Raw genomic sequence first — 24,447 nt, forward strand, 5'->3', positions numbered from 1 at the left:
GATTTATTCTAATTAATCACCTTTGCGACGAATTATGGCCTTCAAACGGCCAATGAAACCATCACACGCTGCCCGAATGTTGCTCTGCGGTATTTGGACCATTCCCTGCAAAGCGCTTGATTGAGGTGATCGACACTTTGATATTTTTGTAGTGCCAACCTTGCTTTCCAAAATACTCCAGACACAATAGTCCAACGGATTGGTATCCGGAGATTTTGGTGGCCACTGTGCGCTGGAAATGAAGCGAGGAAACTCATTTTGTAACTATTCTTGGGTGGCGCGTGTTGAGTCCTTTTGGAATGTCCAAGATCTGCGGCCAAAATATTTGCAAGCCCAAAGCTTGAATACACCCTGCAGAATATTTTCGCTACAATATTTCGGCATTTATTCTGATACCACGATCGATTAACACGAGCGGAGTGCGACCATCGGCTGTTAGCGCGGCCCACACCATCACCATGGCCATTGCTTGAGTTCTGATGACCAACCGAAGGTGCACATTTTCAGCTGACTTCTTTGGCAAGTAAGCACGATCATTTTGTTTGGTTTGCAAACTGCTGGACATCGAATGTTTTCTCATCGGTAGTTCACCACTTTCCGCCAAGCGAAGCAACCCTTTGCTCTTTTTAGTCTATTTTCTTTCTATTGCAATGGGAGTTCTTGCACTTTTTGGAATTTCAATGGCTTTACCCCGAGCTCATTTTTCAATATTTGCCGAATGGAATATTGCGATATGTTCAGCTCACAAACCATTTTTCGGCCACTGCGACGCGGGTTTCGCTCAAGTCGCCTCTTTACTTTTCGAACCATTTCTGCTGATGTTGCTGTTTTCTTTCGTCCACTTCCTTGATGTCGGGCTACGCTACCAATATCACGGTAACGAGCGATGGTACGAGACACAAAAGATTTATTTACATTTAAATGCTGGAGTTCTCTAACGGAAGCCATTTGTAGTTTTCCAGCCAAATATAAAGAAATCACGCTTGAATTCCATCACGAATAACTATTTTTTTGTGGAAAATTCTCACCAAAATGCTTTTGTACGCTTGTAAACAATATAATGAGGTGTAAGTGGAATAATTTTAACAGCTGTCGGACGAGTGACTTAGAAATGACAGCAGCTTTTTCATCTCACCCTGTATATCCTTAGCCAACGTTCGATTATTTAAATATATTTTGACTTCTGTTATCATTATCAAAATTGTTGACCCTCTATGTAGTAGATTTCTAAGGAATGTGCCATTTCGTATCAGACCTAAATAAATATGATATAAATATTGCGACGTGTCAGGGTTGGACTATAATGCTTACTTGCTTCACTTTATATGATATATGTGATATTTTTTTAGAAAAAGGAAAACTGTGCAAGAAGTACCAGATGTAGTCGACCGAAGTATTCCATTTTCATACTCCATATAATACAAATAAAAATATTGGTATGGGCATAACTACAAAAATCGAAAATTTATTTATTTTAAGAGCAATATTTAAACATAGCAAGTTGTAAAGAATCGCTGACTTGTTTCGCAAGTTATGACAAATAGAAGTATTGAAAATTGAGACCCTCTGCGGGTGAGGTACCAGTAGGGGTTCGCAGATATATAATCTTTACAACAGATCTTGTTTGGTTTGGTTTGGCGTTTGGTTTTTCAAAATCTGAAACCCTGTGCCAAAGGAAATGGCCCGATCTCTCCCATCTTTATAACAGATTTAGTGTTGATGGAAATATTGAGATATATCAATTCTAAATGCAATGGGATGTTAATTTCGCGTTTTAAGAGTTTCATGGGTATTCAAAATTTTGAACCTTTCTGGGGGAGGTACCAGAAGGAGTGGACCAGTATATCCCATCTTCACACAGATCTTGTGTTAGTTGAAATAATGGGATGTCTGAAATATGTTTATAATCGATTTGATTATTCAAAACTTTAACGCTTTGTGGGGGAGGTACCAAAAGGAATGGTCCGATCCCTACCATCTTTATAACAGATCTTGTGTTGCTAGAAATATTGAGATGTACTAAGTCTGTATGGAATCAGATGTTGATTTCGCATTTATTGTGATATTGTTTGTAACATGGAGAAGGAAGCGAGATAAACCCGTAGTTACTTTTGTGAATCTTCATAGAATCAATTTTTGAGTCGATTAATGTATGTCAGTCCAGGTGCAGGTCGCATTTATTATTCAAGTGAGATGAAATTTTACAAACAATATTTTTTTGGCCCAAGGACGTAGCCTTTTGAAATTCGGATATAGCTCCCATACATATCTTCCGCCGATTCCGCCGGGTTAATTGTGCATGGCAAATATCAGACCAAAAATCCTGAATTTCGGCACATCCAACTGAATTTAGTGTTTAGTATTTACTTCTAATACATTATGTTTCATCCGGTTTGGGATTTTAAGTCCCTCGTAATAAGCACTCCACAAGAATGATATTTGGTACCAGATAACTTACAGAGCTCAAAAATACCTCTGTCAAATTTTATTGAGATCGCTTCGGATTAGAATATAGCTTCCATATATATCTTTATCCGATATCAGATTTTTTATGCACCAAATTGCTAATATCAGCCCAAATGGACTGAATTTTGGAGATTCCAACTAAATTCATCCCAGAAATAAGTTCTTCAAATTTGGTGAAAATCGGTTATGTATATTATGTATATGTTTCTTCCGATTTGGGGTTTTAAGTCCCTCATATGAGTAATATGCACTTCACAACAATAATCTTTAATACCAGATATCAGATACAACTCATAAATAAGTTTTTCAAGTTTTGCCCAGATCGGATCAGATTTGGATGTAGCTTCCATATATATATCTTTATCCGTTTTCATGTTTTTTGTGCACCAAATGACTAATATCAGCTCAAATGGAATTCAAACTTTGGTTTCGATTTCATCCGATGTGGTGTTAAAGTCCCTCACATGGCGTAATATGCACTCCACAACAATTATATTTGATACCGTGCATCACATAATGCTCGAAAATACCTCTGCCGAATTTTATCGAGATCGGTTCAGATTTTTATATAGCTTCGTTATACATCTTAATCCGATTTTACACTTGTTGCTCACCGTACATGTAGTATCATTCCAAATTAGTTTTAATTCAAAATTATTTTTAGTTCGATTTTTGCCAAAATGTTCTTGATATGATTTTTGGAATGGCCTAAAATAGTCTCAATTTTTTATTTTTTAATTTATTTTTAATTCACACTTCTATTTATTTTCAGATTATTATTGTGGAAATAATCCAGTCGCGTCATCAAGAGAAAATCTCAAATGGCAATAACACTGGCAGACGTTACGTTTTTATGGACTATGAAATACCCGAATGGCTGGTCCAGTGCTACAAGAAAATCGGAGTCTTTGGCTTTGGAGCTGGTGTTGGCCAATTGACGACAGATATTGCCAAGTACTCGATTGGGCGTTTGAGGCCACATTTCTTTGCGGTAAGTGAAAAAACTTCCCATTCCCATCTCAGAAAATAGACATGAAATATTTCACATTGGGTCATGTCTGTTATCCACTTCAAAACAAAGTACTGTAATAGCCACTTAAATTAAGCGGATCCCCTTCAAAAAAAAAAAAATGTTACCAACCCCGTAACACATGTCAAACAGATTTAGCTGCTCTACAGACTAATGGCCACATTCGACAATGAAGTTTAATAGAACTTTTTATGGATGTGTTAAAATACAAGAATAGAAAAATTTAACTTTATGTTGGCGGGGAGCGAAGGGGAATTCCGAAACACACACACATCAAAGCACACATTTCCATTTTCCAATGTGGTTACATGAAGTTTATAGATTGTATTTTAAGTTCTCCAGCTAATGTTTTGGAAATGTCGCATGTAATAGTCTAGGCCATCAAATGGTTTGATGGCTAACCAAAAATTCAAAATTCCATCAATAAAAATAGAGACATTGTGTAACATTGGAAAATCGAAAAAACACACTCACACAAAATTGAATTTTATGACCCAGAAATTCCAAGGCAATGGAGTTTCTGATACAATGTTCCACACTTGTTGGTCGCTGCAAGTAATTTAATTTATTTTTTTGTTGTTACTGGCATTGTTTGTTTTCAAGTTGATTACCCTGCCGCATACTCAGGGAATAGGGGGAGGAATTCCCATTGTGTCTATTTATTCAGACGCCAGCTGTTTTTGTTTTCATTCGTTTGTTTTTTGGTTATTCCACTTTCTTCTGTTTGCACTCCCCGTTCTTTTTTTTGCTGTGGATAAAGAAGGGTTACGAGACTCTTCAAAAATTCTCCCAACATTTGTTGCGTCAAGAACATAAGTGACTGACTACCAGACTGACTGATGGTATTCCCCCTTTCGTAGTGAAGATCGTTTTTCGTTCTTATTTTTATGAGTGCTTTTACCCCTAATTAGAGTTGGATTTTTTTCGTTTTCGGTGACAAAGTATCAGAATGAGACTTTTGCACATGTTCCATTATTTCAGAGTGCTTCATTTATTGCCACAAATTTTTAATGAGTCCTTCAAATTACGCAGCAATAATAATTTGAAGAAAAGATTACTCTTTCAAGGTCAAGATTATAACACCAGGCAACGAAATAAATAATCTTAGAGATATGTTACAAGGGAAAGTCTCAAAGCAAAGCCAAAGGGAAGCAGAGTTGGAAGTTGCGCGCAGAAGGGAATCTCTATAGGCGAGCCGGAGCGAGTCGATTCTCCATTGGCAGGCTGGAGACTCGCTCTATCTCTATAAGCAAGACTCCAATACGAATTGAATCGATTGTCTATAGGCGAGCTAAATTCCCATTGAGAAGCGATCTCCTATAGGTATAGCATATAGCTGAACCGATCCTCTTTAGGATAGCTGTAGCGATCCACTTTGGGCGACCTTAAGCGATCCTCTCTAGGCGAGCTAAAGCGATGCAATTGTAGTATACATATCCAAAACAAGCTCCTTCTCTTATCCCAGATCTAATGGAGACTTCGATATCAAATTTCAGATACCAATTCCTTCAACCAATACCTAATTTAGTCCCACTTAGTACTTTTCGAACAATTATTGAACAAATTTCCAAAACTACATCCATATCTTATATCTCCAGGTACTAACAGGCATCCAGAGACAATATATCATCTATATTACTTAACCCAATACCTCATTTAGTACTATTTAGTACTTTTCATATAATTTTATTAAACATTTCCAAAACCACCTCCATATCTCAATTCCAGATACCAAAAGGGACCTCCATATCAAGTTTGAAGATTCTTACTCTACCCACCCACGAGATTTAGTACCATTTAGTATTTTTTGCAAATATAGGACGCATTTCAAAACCACCGCCAAATCTCAAACACAGATGTCACCAGCAATTTAAATATCAAATTTCAGAATTTTATATCCATCCCTTCATTCAATATCAAAAAAAGTCCCATTCAGTACTTTTCGTACAATTTAGTACACAACCTCATATCTCCATATCTCACTTCCAGATATAAAAAGGGACTTCAATATCAATTTGGTAGACTCCAGCCCTATCCCTTCACACAATACAAAATTTAGAACCGTTTAGTACTTTTGTACAAATATAGGACGTATTTCAAAACCACCGCCAAATCTCAAACACAGAGGCCCCCAGTAATATAAATATCAAATTTTAGAATTTTATATCCATCCCTTCATTCAATACCAAAAATAGGACCATTCAGTACTTTTCGTACTATTATAGTACACATTTCCGGAACCACCTCCATATCTCAATTTCAGATACAGAAAGGGACTTCAATATCAAATTTGAAGATTCCAGCCCTATCCCTTTACACAATACTAAATTTAGTATCATGTAGTACCTTTCGTACAAATATAGGACGCAACCACCACGAAATTTCAAACAAAGATACCATCAGTAATCTATTTATCAAATTTACTTATCCCTATCCCTCATTCCTATACCAAAAATAGCACCATTCAGTACTTTTCATACCATTATAATATACATTTCCGAAGCCACCTTCATATGTCCAGGCTACACATGTGACCCCAATACCAAACTTCAGATTTTAAGCATTATTTGTTCACCCAATACACAATTGTAGAAAAGTACTGAATGGTACTATTTTTGATATTGAATGAAGGGATGGATATAAAATTTTGAAATTTGATATTTAAATTGCTGATGGTATCTGTGTACAAAAATACTAAAGGGTGTGTGGTGGTAACACACAAAACCCCATTTTTATCACAAACCTACTACGAAGCGGGACCCCAATAGCAAATTTCAAAATGCCAACCTCATCAGTGCACTCCGGAGCAAATTGTTCCAAATTTTAGTACCATTTAGTACAGTTCGCACACAAAATTTTCAAAACCATTTTCATATATCAATCAGTTCAAATAATACCAAATGGTACCATTTTAGAAGTTTAGTACCAAATGTTCTAAATTTAGAACTTCTCGTAAACTTTAAATTCAAATTTCCATAGATCCGCTGGTACATCTATCCTGCACTCCATCAGTAACTCTCATTTCAAATTTCAGAACTTTAGCTTAATCCGTTTGCACAATACAAAGTATTAAATTTTTAGTACATTTTGGTCCTTTGGTACGCTTTTAGCACGATTTAAAAAAAACAGCCTTATTACACGTCTGTAAGTAGTTGTGATTACCAAAAATTGGTTAGAAAACTGATTATTTGGTAATAAGAAGTTTTGCTGAGTAGTCTCAGGAATCATTCTATAGGGCTTCTATGTACAGAATAGTAGGCATTTCCGAACCTTATAAATTTGAAGATTATCTAAGGAGGAGGATGGATTCTATGATCTTCAATTCATTTGAATTTATTCCAATTTCATTGATTTCTAAGTATTAGAAACAAATATTTCTCCATTAAAACTTCCGTTAAACAACATCATACTCGTACCACTTCCACTCCTCCCTTGTCCATATCGAAAAAAATCCAAATCTTAAAACACTTGCCATGTAAATGTTAAATAATTTAATGTTGTTTTTGCATAATAAATTCGAAACTTTAAAATATTTTTGTCCATTACACCAGACAAAAAAAACTGCTGCTGCCGCTGCTGCAATCTGATAGATTTATTGAATTTTATTTTAAATGTTAGCCATGTTCAATTGTCGATTTGGGCCAGTTGATTGACAGTCGGTTTTGTGCAAATAATTGTCCGCCAGAGCGAGATTAGCGTAATGCGGTAAGCGAGCGAGTCCATTTAAATAAGAAATCCGCCATTACCGAATAATTATAAATTTAAATATTTGTGTGATTATTGTAAATAATTCACCTGACAAGAACACCGGCGCACCCGTCTCTCAATCGGTGGTGACATTTCAACAAGAAAATCTTGCAAAGTGTTGTTGTTTCTCCTTTTGTTAGATTTATTAAATTGAAATATAAAATTTCCCAAATTGAGGAAAAAAAAAACAAATATATACTCGTATATACATATGTGCGACAATCAATTCACATTCGCAGAAATGCATTACGCCAATGGCCAGTAATTTAATGCTAAATTATGTAAATAATCGCACCGAAATTGTTAGGAATAAATCTTTTGGAGGTGGCAGTGGTGCTATTCGCAGCTCTCGCTGTTGGATTGAGTAAACGTTTGAAAATCAGCAGGTGTTAGTTTTTTGTTTCTCTTGGCAATTTTTTGTGGCCCATGGCAGCATGCTGCCTGGTTGCCTGCCTATCGGCATTTAGACACTAGGATATATGGACGGCAGGCAAGTTAAGTGAACAAAGGCTAGTACCAGAATTCATGGCATTGGTGGTCCCCTGCCTTTACCCCCACCCCCACAAAAGAGATAATTTTCTTTCCATTTGCATTCATTAGCCGGCAACAATTTGGTGGTATTTTTTTTGGGGGGAATTGTGCAATGCTACTGTTTCCTTTAACCGATAATTAAAATGTACATATTTTCATTAGGCATAGATAGGAGGTACCAACATGAAAGTGGAGGGGAATTAGGATTTTAGGAAATTTTCTATAGACACTTAGTTCTGCGGTTAAATTGGATAATTCAGTTCAGGGAGGTTGTCTAAAGTACCGGAGACATCTGCAAGGTTTAATCTTGCGAACACAAAATGCTGTATAAAAGACATTTGAAAGGTCGTATATTTCTGAGAAGACCTTGCAAAAAGTATATTGTCATGGTCTCTAAGTCCGTATGGACTAAATTTCTGTTACTATTGAATGGGTATATAGTCCATCAAAAACTTTGAATTATCCAGTTAAAAGTAATGTAAACAAATCTTCTCCTGCATTACAAGTAGTTTAAAAATAATGGGTTAATCCTATGAAATAGGAAGTAAAAAAACTTAGAACAAAGTGATAAGATACGTCAGCACAGAAACCTAAGGTATTCGATATCTGGATGATTTAAGCTAAGTTTTCAACAAAAATATCTTAAACTTAAATCTAACAAGTAAAAAAGCTGTAAGTTCGGCCGGGCCGAACTTTTAATACCCTCCACCATTTGATACAAATTTGGCAATTTCCAAAAAAACAAAAAAATCCGTTAAAAATTCTGTTAAAATCTTAAAATACCGAATGCTTATACGACGACGTGGACCTGCATAAGCAATTTTTGTCATAAGTTATTACAATATTTTAATGCGAAACTTGAAGAAAAATCTGTTTATAATGTAGCTAAAATCATCGAAACACCGAATATAGGGGCTACCGTTATATGGGCTCTATATAAAGACGTGGACCTGCACAGACAATTTTCTGGCATGGGCTGAAGTATCCATTAAGAACTTCACATGCGAAATTTGAGACAATCCCGGTAAATAATGTCGCTAAAATCATCAAAATACCGAATATCGGGGGGTACGGTATATGGGGGCTATACGAAGATGTGGATCTACATGGCCCATTTTCTATTTTATGCTGCAGCATCTATTACGAACTTCAAATGCCAACTTTGAAACGATTCCGGTAAATAATGTCGCTAAAATCATCAAAATACCGAATATCGGGGGTACGGTATATGGGGGCTATACGAAGACGTGGACCTACATGGCCCATTTTCTGTTTTATGCCGCAGTGTCTATTACGAACTTCAAATACAAAATTTGGAACGATCCCGTTAAATAATGTCGCTAAAATCATCCAAATTCCGAATATCGGGGGGTACCGTTATATAGGGGCTATACGAAGACATGGACCTACACAGATTATTTTCTGTTTTAGGCTGTAGTATCCATTACGAACTTCATATGCCAAATTTGAAACAATTCCGGTGAATAATGTCGCTAAAATCATCAAAATACCGAATATCGGGAGGTACCGTTATATGGGCGCTATATGATAACTTAGACCTACATGGCCAATTTACGAACTTAACCTGCCTACTGGCAAAATATACATGTGTGCAAAATTTTAGCCTTCTGATTACAACAGACAGATTACAACAGACAGACAGACAGACACACAGACGGACATGGCTAAATCGTCTTAGAATTTTACGCTGGTCAAGAATATATATACTTTGTTGGGTCTGACATGAGTATTTCGAGGAGTTACAAACGGAATGACAAAATTAATATACCCTCCATAGTATGGTGGAGGGTATAAAAATCGAATGTCGGCAATCAAGTTTAAGAAATTTTTGTTGAAAATGTAGCTTAAATCATCCAGATATCGGATATTGAAAGGTTCCGTTATATGGGGCTTATACGAAAATATGGACCTGTATACCCATTTTTATAAAGTACAAATACCAAATTTGAAACAATTCCATTAAAAAGTGTAAGACAAAATACTGAATATCTGGAGGTACAGTTATACGGGTCCTATACAAAAACGTGCACCTCTATAGCCAAGTATCTGCAGAGAAGGTGGCGCCTATTATGAACTCCAAGTACTAACTTTGAGACAATTCTGTTGAAAAACGTAATTAAAATCCTTAAAATACTGACTATCGGAAGGTACCGTTATATGGGGGCTACACAAAGATGTAGACCTGTATGAATAATTTTCTGTCATAGGTGGAAGTACCCATTTCAACCTCCATATACAGGGTTGCCTATATTCGACGGACCCATCTGGCAACGCCATAGCTTTTGACAGAGATGTCACATCGCTTAATGACATACCGCGTTTGAAGCGTCAGTCCAAGCAGATTTTTACCATGAACCAATACACGCCACGCGAAATATTTGAAATTTACATTCAACAGAAGAAGTCAATTGCCCATATTCGACTCAACGTGCTTTTAAAACATTAAAAAATGTGAGAAGTGCGCCTTCTAAGAACACCATTAAGCGTTTATACGAAAAATTTTCGACTGGTAAGGCTCTTTCTAATCCGAAGAGGCCATATAAAAGTCGACCAAGGCGATCGGCCGAGAATATCGCTGCCGTACGAGCCAGTGTTGAGAGGTCCCCAAGAACATCCCAAAAACGCCGTTCTCAGCAGTTGGGCATGGCTCGGTCCACTTTACAAGGGATTATTCGCATTGATTTGCATTTGTTCCCGTACAAAATTCAATTGACGCAAAGAATGTTGCCTGCGGACAAGCCTCGTCGATTGGAATGGGCCCAAAGAGTCATGGGCCCGTCGAATATGGGCAACCCTGTACCAAATTTGAAATATTCAAATATATTTTGATCTGTTGTAATCACGCTAGAGTCAAACGAGTTAATAGAGGAAGCTAACATTTTGTACAGATTAGTCTTTTATCTCAGTCTTTTGTTTCGAAGATGGGCTATATCGGTCCACGATATCGTATTGTCCCCATATAACGGTACCCCCTGATATTCGTATTTTGAGGATTTTAGGCGCATTTTTCAATGGATTTGTCTGAAATTCTACACATGGAGTTCTTAGTGGGTACTTTACCGCCTGTATGAGAATTGTGTATATAGGTCCACGATATCATTACCCCCCACATAACGGTACCTTCCGATATTTGGTATTTTGATCTTAGCCACATTTTCCTTCTGAGTACATTACTTCCTGGAAGAGAATTTCCTATATAGGTCCACGTTTTGGTATAGCCCCCGGTACCTCCCTATATTCGGTATTTTCATGATATTAGCCACATTTGACAATGAAAATTTCTGAAAATCCACAAAGTGCAGGTCTATGCAGGTCCACGTCTTCGTATAGCTCACATATAACGGTAACTCCCTTTATCCGGTATTTTGATGATATTAGTAACTTTATTCAACGGAATTGTTTCAAATTGGATGATATTAGCGACAATATTCAAGGGAATTGTTTCGTATTTGAAGCTCCGAATCGATACTACATCCTATAAAAAGTTAATATTTTAGGTCTCCGTATATCCCTCATATAACGGGTGTCATTTAAGTTGTATTTTTCGACGATTTTTTTTTTGAAAAATCCCTTATATCTAGCTAGATATGGCGTATAATATTTCTTCTTCGTTTGATACTTTTTGTCTAATTCGAAGTTTCATGTTACTTTCATGCATAAACTCAAAAGATTAAATTGAATTGAATTAGGAAATATTTTCATTTTTGGGGAAAATTTTTCTTGATAATGGAAATAGACATTTACTTCATTGGTAACTTGTAGTTAAATTTTATGAAGAATATTTTTTTCCTTTGATATGATATCCTACAGTGACGGGTTGTAGAAGATTTTTGCAGAAGGTGATTAAAGTACGACTTTAACCCAAAAAAAGGGAAATGTTTTGACTTGTAAGACCCCGTTTAAATAGAGTTATTAACAATTTCTTGAAAAGGGATAAAACCACCCCTTTGGTGACTTGTTTTTGGGTAAATAACGTTGCCAAAGATTCTACAGTGTGAGATTAAAAAAACCGCAACAAAGTCAAACGCCATAATTTTTACATTTTTTTAAATGTTATTGAATGGAAGCAAAAATGTCGGAAATAGCATCAAATTATTTATAATAAGTTTAGATTTGTTCGAATTGGTCACATTATCATATTATCACGAATTATGGCCTTCAAACGGCCAGTCACACGCTGTCCTTATGTTGCTCTGCGGTATTTTCGCCCATTTCCAGCGAAGCGCATGCATGAGGTGATCGACACCAGACACAATATTCCAACGGATTGGTATCCGGAGATTTTGGTGTTCATTATGCGCTGGAAATGAAGTGAGGAACCTCATTTTGTAACTATTCTTGTTATGGCAGCCCACCATGGCCAGCGCTTTTTCAGCTGACCTCTTTTGCAAGTAAACACGATCATTTTGTTTGTTTACAAACTGCTGGACATCGAATGTTTTCTCATCGGAGAAAACCAATTACGACAGTTCATCACATTCGGCAAAGCGAAGAAACTCTTTTGCACTTTGAAACTATTTTCTTTCTGTTGCGGTGTAAGTTCTTGCAATTTTGGAATTTCGATGGCTTTACTCCGAGCCTATTTTTCCATATTTGCCGAATGGAATTTTGAGAAATGGCTCAACTCACGAGCCATTTTTCGGCCACTGCACGCTACTTTCGATCAAGTCGCTTTGAAGTAGGTGTTCAAAATTTCAATTTTGTGTTGGTGTTGAAAATGGAGCATTGGCCCACGTTTAGCCCCATGTAAGGGCACCGGCCGATTTAAGGTTTTTTTTGCGTGTTTTCGTTACAATTTTAAACCGAGTTTGCTGTAAATTGGCGGCAAATATAAGAAACATCCTTGCAGAGATCCAAATTTGGTACTTGCAATGCAGGAAATTACTTATATTGGTTCACTCAATATTCGGTATTTTATCGGAATTTATTAAAGCGGCATTTATAGCAAATGATACATTATTTGATACTATTTAGTATGTTTCGTATCTATATAGTACTAATTTTCAAAATTCTGGCGTTATCATATGTCAGTTGTGCAGATTTCAGTTTCAGTTGTTCTTCCAATACATCACATGACACAATACTCCATACTATTTTATACTTGTCGTACACTTTTTATAGGAATGCGTTAGAAAACATTTACTCACCATGAATGGTCCTCGTCAAAGCTTTCCTAAGATTTTGAAAGCTTTACCCGTTCAGCCCATGGTCCAATATTTTGTACTATTTAGTACTTTTCGCATCGCTATAGCGCTAAATTTCAAAAAAAAAAAAATGTTGTATATAAAATGTCCCAAGAAGATGTGTTCTTAAAACTGTGGGATCTCTTCAGTGGCATAGAATAACTCACTTGAGGGTCCTCTAATGTCAAATCAACCCCTATCCCGATTTCGTTCAGTTACCAACACTTATCATACCTTATTGCCATCTAATCTCCTACTGCCTAACATTGTTAACATTTATGCAAAATTGTTTCAATTCGCATCGAAGTTTTGCGAAATAGAAAACCAAAAAAACAACCTCAGCAACACACATTCAAATGTTAAACACGACATGTGTAACACATATGTAAATGGCCACATTTCCTCCATGTTTTCGTTTTGATTCTTTGGTCTTTACGTGTGCCTGCCGAACATGGCTGCACACAAGTTGAAACTATGTTGCAGAATTCGGTTTACATTTTCACACTATTTGAGTTTTGGTGTTTTGTTTTTTTCTTTTTTGTAAGCGGCCAGTTTTAATCTTGCGGTAAGCCGCTTTTGGCAAAAATCTTTTGTGTGCTGCAATTCTTCGAAAAATGGTGTGATTTTGTTTCTTTTCGGTCGCCATAAATTGGTTGTGATTTTTACAAATTCATTATTGAGATTTATTTCGGAGTATGTTCACACCGGTCCATGTGTGTGCGTGTGAGAGAGTATTCATGCCATGCAATTTGATCGAAATCTGCAATTGTGGCCGGTGGCTGGAATTTCTTTCAAAATTTCCTGTCTATTTGAATTGTATTCGTGGGCATTTATTCGGTGATTAGGTCCATAAATACTTTCGTTGTTTTGATTTTTATTTTGTGTGTTAACATGAAATGCGATTCGTTTTGTTTCTCTGGCAGGATTAGTTTCAATTGGAGTCTCATATGTGTATGAGCTACTTGGGTGGTTGGTTATCCATCCCACAATTTGTTTTTGTTTTGAATTGAAACTATATTCAATACTAAATCGGATATGAATTTTCGTTCGGTACGAAGTGTTGCTGTTAAAATAACAATAGGTTGGTATTTAATTATGTCTTGAGAGAAATGACAAAAATGTTGCGAAAAATAGAAATATACTTCCCCAAAAAGAATGTGTTTTTCGAAATGCACCCTGCAAGTACACGAAAAGTACTAAATGGTACTAAATTTTGTAATGGGTGAGGGGATAGTGATCGAAAATTTTGGTTTTAGGGTTAGTGTTAGTGTCTAAAATTTGAAATGGATAGAATTGGAAGTCTTCAATTTGGAATAAAGGTCTACAGGGTAAGATAAAAAAACCTGCAACAAAGTCAAACACCATAATTTTTACATTTTCTTTTAAATTTTATTAAATGAAAGCAAAAAATGTCGAAAATAGCATCAAATATTAGAATAAGTTTAGATTTGTTCGAATTGGTCACCTTTGGCACGAATTATGGCCTTCAAACGGTCAATGAGACCGTCCACACGCTGCTCGAATGTTGCTCTGTGGTATTTTGGCCCATTCCCGACGAAGCGCTTGCTTGAAGTGATCGACACTTTGGTATTTTTTTAGTGCCAACCTTGCTTTCCAAAATAATCCAGACATAATAGTCCAACGGATTGGTATCCGGAGATTTCGGTGGCCAGTGTGCGCTGGAAATGAAGCGAGGAACCTCATTTTGTAACCATTCTTAGGCAGCGCGTGCCGAGTGCGATTGTTGGAATGTCCAATTTCTGCGGCCAAATGTTTGCGTGCCCATGACCTTATACACCCTCCAGAATATTTTCGCGTTAATATTCGGCATTTATTCTGATGTCACGGTCGATTAATACGAGCGGAGAGCGTTTGTTCGTCTTTGGAAAAAACTCTAGCTTCCGAACGAAATGAAGTAAGTGAATAAAATATTTTTCCAACCGGACTTTTGGTATTGAAAATGGGCCATGTAGGTCGACGTTTTGGTATAGCCCCCATATAATGGTACCTCCCTATTTTCGTTTTGTTTTTTTTTTTTTTTTTTTTTTTTTGTGATTTAAGCGACATTATTCACTGGAAATGTTTAAATTTTGGTTTTTGAAGTTCGTTATGGATACTTCAGTCTATGACAGACTGACCTCCCGATATTCGGTATTTTTTTTATTTTAGCGACATTATTAACCGGAATTGTTTTATATTTGGTATTTGAAGTTCGTAATGGATATTACAGCCTATGACAGAAAATTGTCTGTGCAGGTTTACGTCTTCGTATAGCCCTCATATAACGGTACCTACCAATATTCAGTATTTTGATGATTTTAGCGACATTATTCACCGGAATTGTTTCAAAATTGGTGTTTGAAGTTCGTTATGGGAACTACAGTCTGTGACAGAAAACTGTCTGTGCGGGTCCAGGTCTTCGTATAGGCCCCATATATCAGTACCTCCCTATATTCGGTATTTTGACGAGTTTAGGTACAATACCCACCGAAATTGTTTGAGATGTGGTATTTGAAGTTCGTAATGGATGCTACAGCCTGTGACAGAAAATTGTCCCTGCAGGTCCAGGCCTTCGTATAGCCTACATATATATAACTTGTTTTTAATTAATGTCTTTTCTTTTTTAGGTCTGCCAGCCTATCATGGCTGATGGCACTACATGCGCCGATGCCATAAATCAAGGCAAATATATAACAAATTTCCATTGTGCTGGTGTTGGTTCCTCCGAACGTATGTTAAAAGAAGTTTCCCTATCGTTTCCCAGTGGACATTCGAGTTTTACCTTCTATGGCATGGTTTACTTGGCGGTAAGTTGGAAATTGAACCGCGAAAAGATAATTTAAAATACATTTGTTTGTTTTTCTATTCAGATTTATCTGCAGTGCCGCATGACATGGCGTGGCTCCAAACTGATGCGTCACTTTCTGCAATTTATCGGCATCATGTTGGCCTGGTACACCGCCTTGAGCCGTGTTTCCGACTACAAACATCACTGGTCTGATGTTTTGGGTGGTTCATTGATTGGATCAATTGTTGCCATTGTGGTGGTAAGTTCGAGGATTCTTTTGCAAATATGTATTTATTTTTGAGCTTTTATTTGAACAATGGATACGTTTTCATGCATGCCCAGCTTTCTTAGTTTCCGCCTCTTGAGCACTTTTAGTTGTTTAATTATGACCCTGTCTATTTTAAATTAACCTTGTCTTTTATAGCCATGACTTGTGTTGACTTTTTTGTTGTCGCGTGTCCACTGTCATTAAGCTTAGCTTCTTAGTTTCGAAACTTGATGTTGATCTCACTGTTTTCTATTCCACCCTTCATTTTTTAGACTTTCTTGGTGCCGGAAAATTGGTTTAATTGGAATACCGTTTGGCCCCCGGTTCATACTAAAAAGAATTGAAAGAAAATGATTTATTCTTCAAAGAAGAAAGTTCTCTTCAAAAAAGCACTTAATTTAATAAAGCTTAAAAAATTGTAAACATTTAAGTGTTTATTTAGGGGATCAAGGGGAACAGGAATATACATTTGACTAGGTTGTGAAGGACTTATAACTTGAGAAGGATTGCCAGGCCATTTCTGAGCAAAGGGCCTCAAAAGATTGTCTTGGCATGGAAAACCCATCTAACATCGTTTTAACGTTAGAGCTGCATAACAGGTAGCATTCAAACCCCATCAAAAGTCGTTAATACTCCAGAGCCGCCGGACAACAGGCCCTCAAAACCCCCCTTCTTGTATTGCTATATGCTATGGAAACACATTTTTCTGTTCAAGAAATTTCTTAAATTTTCCAATGTCCGATTTTCGGTTGGGAAAATATTTTCGTTTTACAGCCATTCATTCACTTCCCATTATTGGCGCCATGTAATTTTCATTCGATCGCAAATCAAATTAATTGAATTGGAAAAATGATTGTCATCGTCCGCTGGGCAACAATGTTGCTGCGGAAAATTCACTTCAATACAATTCAATCACTTTGCATTACACAGAGAGTTTTCTCTCCTCCACTTTGCAAAACAATCCGCAAAAGCTAAACAAACAGACAAACAGAAAGACAGGCAGCGGCACAGGCATTCAAATCGAATGGTCAGCGATACACACAGATAATCGGCAACGATCTGGTAGCATAAAGTCGAACAAAAACAACAACAACAAAAACGCAAAACAACAAAAGCTCCAAATGAATTTATTGTAAATGAATATGATTTCTTATTGCCGCTAACATAATCAAGAGACAGCTCACAGACTACTACATGCTAGAGCAAATGTATAGCACATAATTAGAAAAATCATTAATGTTGTGGACGGGGCCACCATTTTTCTGACCCAAATCAATGTCTAGAAGACCTTTGTCAAAAGCCCTTCTACAAAACAAGTAAAAAGGGATTTAAGGTCCGAACTTTTTATATCCTCCACCACTATGTTTATCAAAGTAAAATGAAATAGTGAAAAGAGTAGAATTATTCACTTTAAATATAAAATTAAAATAAAACAGGTAAAATGCAGCTAAGTCCACCTGGCCGAACTTTTGATACCCTCCATCATTTGGAAGAAACTTGAAAATTTTTAACAAATTCCGAAAGATATCGTTTAAATGATAACATTTATACGGGGGCTATACGAATACCTGCATATGTAATTTTTTGTCATAGGCTGTAGTATCCATTAAGATCTTCAAAAAAATGTCGCTAAAATCATCAAAATACCGAATAAAAGGAGCTACCGTTATATGGATGCTATACGAAGACGTAGACATGCATACGCTTTTGCACAGGCTCTAGTACCCATTACAAATTTCGAATATAAAATGTTAAAGAAATCTGGTAAACAATGTCGCTAAAATCATTAAAAATTCCAATATCATTAAAAACTCCAAGTTTTAGGCATAGGCTGTAGTACCCATTACAAACTTCGAATACGAAATTTGAAAAAAATCGGGTAAATAATATCGCTAAAATCATTAAAATACTTAATGTCGGGAGGTACCACTATATGGGAGCTATACGAAAACGTGGACCGACCCTTTTACAATCTTAACCTGCCTACTGGCAAAATACACGTTCGAAAGATAGCGTGATTACAACAGACAAACAGACAGAAGGACGGATATCGCTAAATCGCCTTAGAATTTAACACTCATCCAGAATATGTATATTTGGTAGGGTCTATCATGAATATTTCGAGGAGTTACAAACGAAATGACAAAGCTTATATACCCTTAATGGAATGGTGGAGGTTATAAAAATGACCCAAATAAAGAAACCCATATCATATTCTAATTTGGTTGGAAATTGTGGTAATAACTTTCAAAATACCGAAAATTGGGAGGTACCTTTATGTGGAGGGCTATGCAAATTAGTGGATCAGAATCGAACACCGCAAGGAATTAACAGAACCCCAAATTTCAAGTTTCAGCTGATCCAAATAATGAAACCCATATTAACATCTAATTTAGTGGGAAAATCGCGAAATATCGTTATATGAGGGTTATACCAATTAGGCCTGTAGCGAAAATTTTTTGCAGAGAGAGAGAGAGAGAACCGAAAATCTGGAGGCGGTTATGTCTAAATGTGTTCCAATATAGCCCACTTTCAATACCGATCATCCTGCATATAATAAAAATCTTTGTGCTAAATAATGTGGAGTCTATCGTGTTTTCCACAGACAGACAGACATACGGACCTAGCTAAATCGACTTAAAAGTTTATGCTGGGGTCTCCAACCAAAATTTCGAGGTGTTGCAAACGGAATGACAAATTTAATATACCCTCCATTATATTCTGAAGGTTATAAAAATCCTGCTGATTATGAAAGGAGAACTAAAAATAAATGACAAACATATCGGCGATTTGAAACCCGCCATAGCAAAGTAGTATAAATAAACGGAATACTTTTCACCTCTTCCAACTTTTTTGAAATGTTCGGACTAAGATTAATTAGAATCTTTGCATTTTAACGTCTTCGTCAATGTCTCGGATATCTTTGGGATACCCAATGGGATCTTTATAGCCTTAGCCATATGGCTACTGAAGGTATATATAATTTGATACGACCAAAATGCGCCTCATCGTTTCAGACCCTATATCTCTTTGCAGCAAATCCGTTTCAGGATATTTGGAGTTGATCTAGCCTGGTGCGCACGATAACTCTCAAAGGGGGTATTCGATTTGGTCACATATCTGTGCATCGTAATATTATTATCAAACTTAGATCAAGATCGGAGATGGCCAATATCTGGTTCTTCCCTTACAAAAGATCAAAATTTCCAAAAAACAATTTAACTCAAAGAAATAAAAAGAATAATTCGATTTTGTTCAAACTTTGCAGATATTTTAATATTTTGTATCAGGGCTAGGTAAGGTGATGAAATGGACCTCAATGGAGGTACTTGACCTTCACAAATGGTCAAAATTTGAATAATTGTAACTCTTATAAGAGGAGAAATAAGAATTCGATTGTCTTCAAACTAGGCACATCTCAATATTTCGAATGGCACAAGATCTGATATTAATAATGGATAGAACGGACAACTCTTTCAGGAAACCTCCCCACAAAGTGGTCAACATTTTGAATAACCAAAACACTCATAAAATAAAAAAAGAGCATCTGATTCCTTTCTAAATCGGCACATCATAATATTTTTACTAACACATGATCTGATTTGAAGATGGGGTATATCGGCCCATATACCCGGGACCAAATTTAGAATAACTATGGCGCTCATAAAATGGGAAAAAGTATCAAATTTTTCTCAAATTATGCAAATCATAATATTTCTATCAACACAATATCTAGTGTGAAGATAAAATATGTCGGACCACTTCTTCAGATACATGACCTAAATTGATCAAATTGTTGAATAATTGTTCGTCTCATAAAATGCAAAATAAGAATCCTATTCTCTTTAAAATTCATGTTCTCCGATATTTTTATTACCACAAGACCTGGGATGAGGATGGAATATATCGGACAACGCCTTCTGGTACCTCGAATCAAAATTTTGAATAATTATAACTCTCATAAAAAGCGAAATGAGCATCCGATTCTCTTCAAATTTCACACATTCCAATATTCTTTCCAATTCTAGAGCTGATTTGAAGATGATAGACATCGACACTGGTACCTCACCCCAACAGGGTCACAATTTTCAATACCTTAATCTCTCGTTACTTGCGAATCAAGACAGCAAATCCGGTCCAGTCTTTCTGGTACCTTGAATCAAAATGTTGAATAATTATAACACTTATAAAATACGAAATGAGCATCCGATTCTCTTCAAATTCTTTCGTTCCACCACATCAGGTACTTCTCGCAAATTCCGACATTTTCTATAGTCCAAATCGATTTGATATAGTCCTGGCACGTTATAATATTTATATTGGACTTGGGTCAGGTACGAAGTGAACAATATTGCCCCACTCGTCCGGATTAATCCCCCATAGATAATCAACATTTTTAATAGGTCAACGAATATTAGCTTAGGGTACGCAAATGTCGGCATAACCATCTGATACTTTTTAACTTGTTTTTTTTTTTTAATTTTATATTTAGATTTTGTGATCGGGTGTACCTCTTGTGGCATAACATTGTTTATATTGACCCATGCTTTCCTATAGCCCCCATATAACGGTGCATCCTGCGGTGTAGTTTAAAGTGGAAAATGGTTGAATCTACTAGATACATTTACTAAAAATGTTTTTTCCTAATGATAAAGGGTATTGAAAGTCCCGTCGAACCTTTTGTTTTTTACTTGTTCTCACAAAATTTGTGATCCCTTTCACTCGCCAAATATTATGCGATTACCATCCAAAATTTTGTTCTGACCTAAACCCTAACCCTACGCAAAATTACATTTCGATCGGTCTATAATTGTAAAATGCGGGCGACTGCGACCATCGGCTGTTATGGCGGCCCACACCATCTACATGGCCGGCGCTTGAGTTCTCGTTGCCAACCGAAGTTGCACACTTTCAGCTGACCTCTTTGGCAAGTAATCAGGATAATTTTGTTTGCTTACACATTGCTGGACAACGAATGTTTTCTCATCGGAGAAAAGCAAATTCGCCAGTTCACCGCTTTCGGCCAAGCGAAGCAACTCTTTAGCTCTTTTGAGTCTATTTTCTTTCTGTTCCGGTGTAAGTTCTTGTACTTTTTGGAATTTCAATGGCTTTACCCCGAACTTATTTTTCAATATTTCTGAATGGAATATTGCAATTTGTTCAGCTCACGAGCCATTTTTCGGCCACTACGATGGGGGTTCACCAAAATGCTTTTGTACACTTGTAAACAATATAATGAGCTGCCACTGGAATTATTTTTAACAGTTGTCGGACAAGTGTGAAGTTGGTTGCAGTTTTTTCATCCCACCCTGTATTATTGTAGAGTAAAAAACGGGATCGGGTCAAGTCAAAGTATTTGTCATAAAATTCTACTAGAGGTCCCAGAACACTTGAAAAGCCTTAACCTTATCTTAACGCCATTTTAGGGTTAAAGACGCAACATTTTCCTACAAAGCATGATGATCACAGTCCCATTTTTCATACCCCTAGACACAATACAAATTGTTCTGCAAAATTTTTCTCTACGTCAATTAATGTGGGCTGTACCGTGATTTTTACATACAGACAGTCAGACAGACGGACGGACATAGTTAAATCGACTTAGAAATTTACACTTATTATGAATGTGTATACTTTATGAATATTTAGGGATGCTACAAACGGAATGACAAAGTTAATATACCCTCCTTTTCAAGGTGGAGGTTATAAAAATGGAGTGATACCTACACTCTTATAGCCTACACTCTTTTCAAAATGATGCCAATGTGCTGACATCTCTTGTAGTTCCGAAGATTATGTCGAAAAAACTATAACCGTGTCTTTCCCCTACAAAAAAATTGATTTGCCTTAATCAGGTTCAAAATACCTACCTGTGATAAAAATTACAGGTCAATCCAAGCATAGCTCCTAAACTCAACTTAAGCCTTGTTTTCTTTTTGAGGATTACGTCCCAAATTTTTCGGTCAAAATTGTTCCTTGACAATCTCGTCAACACAACAGTAACACATGGGACTTCGAATCAGTGTGTAAATGACATTATGTGTGTGGTGGTATAGTATTTATAAAATTATATTTTAAGCTTCTAATTAAACTGCAATGGATATCTATGCCCCATCATTAGGTACTACATGTTAAAAATGTCTGGTTTTTGTTTCCTGAAATTATGGATTTTTTTTCCAATTCTATAAATCGCCTTTGCAATTCCAGTAAATTTAATTAGGCTTGGCAACCCTACACGCAAAACTACCAAACTTGGTTTTTTTTCTTAGTCGAGACAAGAATCCTTGAATAGTTTTCTTTCTTTTAAACGGCAATGCCAATAATTCAACCCCAGTCCAATTAGAATTGAAATTAAGGTTAAGGTTAAAAATTCAAAGCATACTTTAAGGCACATGTAATAATGTTTTCCTATTTGTAAAATATTGCTAGAATTTTATGTAAAGCTATAAACTAAACATCTGTTTTAATTTTACTTATCTTACTTTTGCTTTACTTCCCCTCTAGACCAACTACGTTTCGGATTTATTTCCCAACAAATCGACGTCGAAATCTTATGTCTTGCCAACCTGTACCCGTGATGTGACACCACAAACAACGTTAAGTTCCAATGGCAATTAGGGGCAGCAGAATTGGAATACAAGATGCACATTACTAAAACGCTTATAAGAAACAGAAAAAAGTCAACAAAACGAGAAGATAATTAGACAACCATTTATGGAGCCAGGCTAACATTCTACAACAAATCTAAGAGGAAGTTGGAAGTTCATAGTATTTATTTAAAAAAAAAAAAACTAAATGATAGCTTATTATAAATCAATTAAGTAATAATTTTTTAACAAAAATGATTCTATATAAATATATATATTTTTTGTAATTTAAGTCACAAGACAAACAAACACTCGCAATTATATTTCTTAACAAACATAACCTAAAAAGTAATGAATGTAAAGAAAATCTATTTAAAAACCATAACAGAATTTTCCTTTTGTTAAATAAGACCATTTTTCAAAGAATTTATTTACACTTAAACAACAGCAAGAGCAACACGAAAATTCAGCAATATTTATAGTTAAAACAAGCCAAGCTTTCAAATATTGACAAAAAAAATGTAAATACACCAGCAGGTCTACAATTATAGATATATTATTCATATATTTTTTTGTTTTATCTCTAGTAATAAGACAAAACTAAATGGAATTTAATTTAAATTAATAACAAAACAAAATACATTTAAATATTCTTATAAAATTAAACAATATTCTAAATAGCTGTTTTAGCACATCTAATGTCAGTCCGAAAGCTTAGCAAAATAATTAGCACCTCAAGTGTCTTCCTTTGTTTTCAAAAAGGGATTTTTAAATCACATCCAAACACCCGCAAACATAGTAGTATTGTTGAAATAGAATAATGATTCTAAGTAAAATTGTTGAAAACAAATCATGTAGTTATGTACAATATTTTGGAAAATTGCAAAACAAAAAGAAAAAGAAATAAAATTAAACAGTAATTACAATAAAAAAACATAATTCCTAAAAATATTATAAGAATAAAGTTATAAACAACACTCAATACCGAATTTTGTTTTAATGTACAATTACACTATGCGACAAAATTAATTTTTTTCATAATTCAAGGAAAACCCCAGTGGGTTATAAAAGTGGAGCTAAGTCTAGAGGTAGCGAATTCCCCCCTATTCAACATTATTATAATTTTCGGTCTTTTGGTTAAAAATTCATACAATTCTACTATGGCTCCCAGAATCCATCATTACCTATATCTTACCTTAAAGACAGGAATTCATAAATATTAAAAACTCACAGAGCTTATGTCGAGCTTCATTTGAAATTCATATAAAATTATCCTACAAGTCATTGTGTAAGAAGCACGACGTCAAAGTCAGAAATATTTCTCATTGAATTCAAAGCTTTTGGCACTTACTCCGAATTCGCATAATTTTGTTTCTTATAATTTCGCTGTCCAATAGTCAGTCTGGGATGTGGAAGAAACCATGTGGATTTGATAGTATTCCTTTTTTATAATAGTTCTTAGGCTAAACTTTTTTTAAAGAGTTTATATACTCTGACCATATACCAAGGGAACCCAACATTGTTAACTTACTCCTGTGGGCCATAAAGGGGTTAGTATTTCGAATGATTATAGCGCAAGTCAGAATGTATGTATAATAAACCTAAATCGGCTGAGGATATATATCTGTCGGCTAACCTCATTTGTTTTTATACCCTCCAACATACATAGTACGGAGTGTATATATAAGTTCGTCATTCCGTTTGTAACTACCGATATTCGGTATTTTGTTTCAAACGTCGTATTTAGAATTCGTAATGGGTACTACAGCCTATGACAAAAAATTGCGTACACAGACCCACGTTTTCGTATAAGCCCCATATAACGG

General features: G+C 35.8%; 1 protein-coding gene across 2 annotated transcripts in view; it reads left to right on the forward strand.

The window, feature by feature from the left end:
* The window catches only part of LOC131801635 (putative phosphatidate phosphatase), a 147,582-nt gene extending 123,979 nt beyond the window's left edge, over positions 1-23,603 (forward strand). Inside the window, exons 4-7 of one of the 2 annotated variants that reach the window (XM_059120493.1) lie at positions 3,239-3,457; positions 15,606-15,785; positions 15,849-16,025; positions 16,307-16,457. In XM_059120493.1, coding sequence (XP_058976476.1) covers positions 3,239-3,457; positions 15,606-15,785; positions 15,849-16,025; positions 16,307-16,378 — 648 coding nt within the window. In that variant the 3' untranslated portion in view covers positions 16,379-16,457. Of the gene's footprint in view, positions 1-3,238; positions 3,458-15,605; positions 15,786-15,848; positions 16,026-16,306; positions 16,458-22,538 lie in introns of those variants that run through there. The other variant, XM_059120492.1, reaches the window with a different exon arrangement.
* The last annotated feature ends 844 nt before the right edge of the window (positions 23,604-24,447 follow it).

This window comes from Musca domestica, unplaced genomic scaffold (assembly GCF_030504385.1).
Source record: "Musca domestica strain aabys unplaced genomic scaffold, Musca_domestica.polishedcontigs.V.1.1 17, whole genome shotgun sequence".
NCBI classification, from domain to species: domain Eukaryota; kingdom Metazoa; phylum Arthropoda; class Insecta; order Diptera; family Muscidae; genus Musca; species Musca domestica.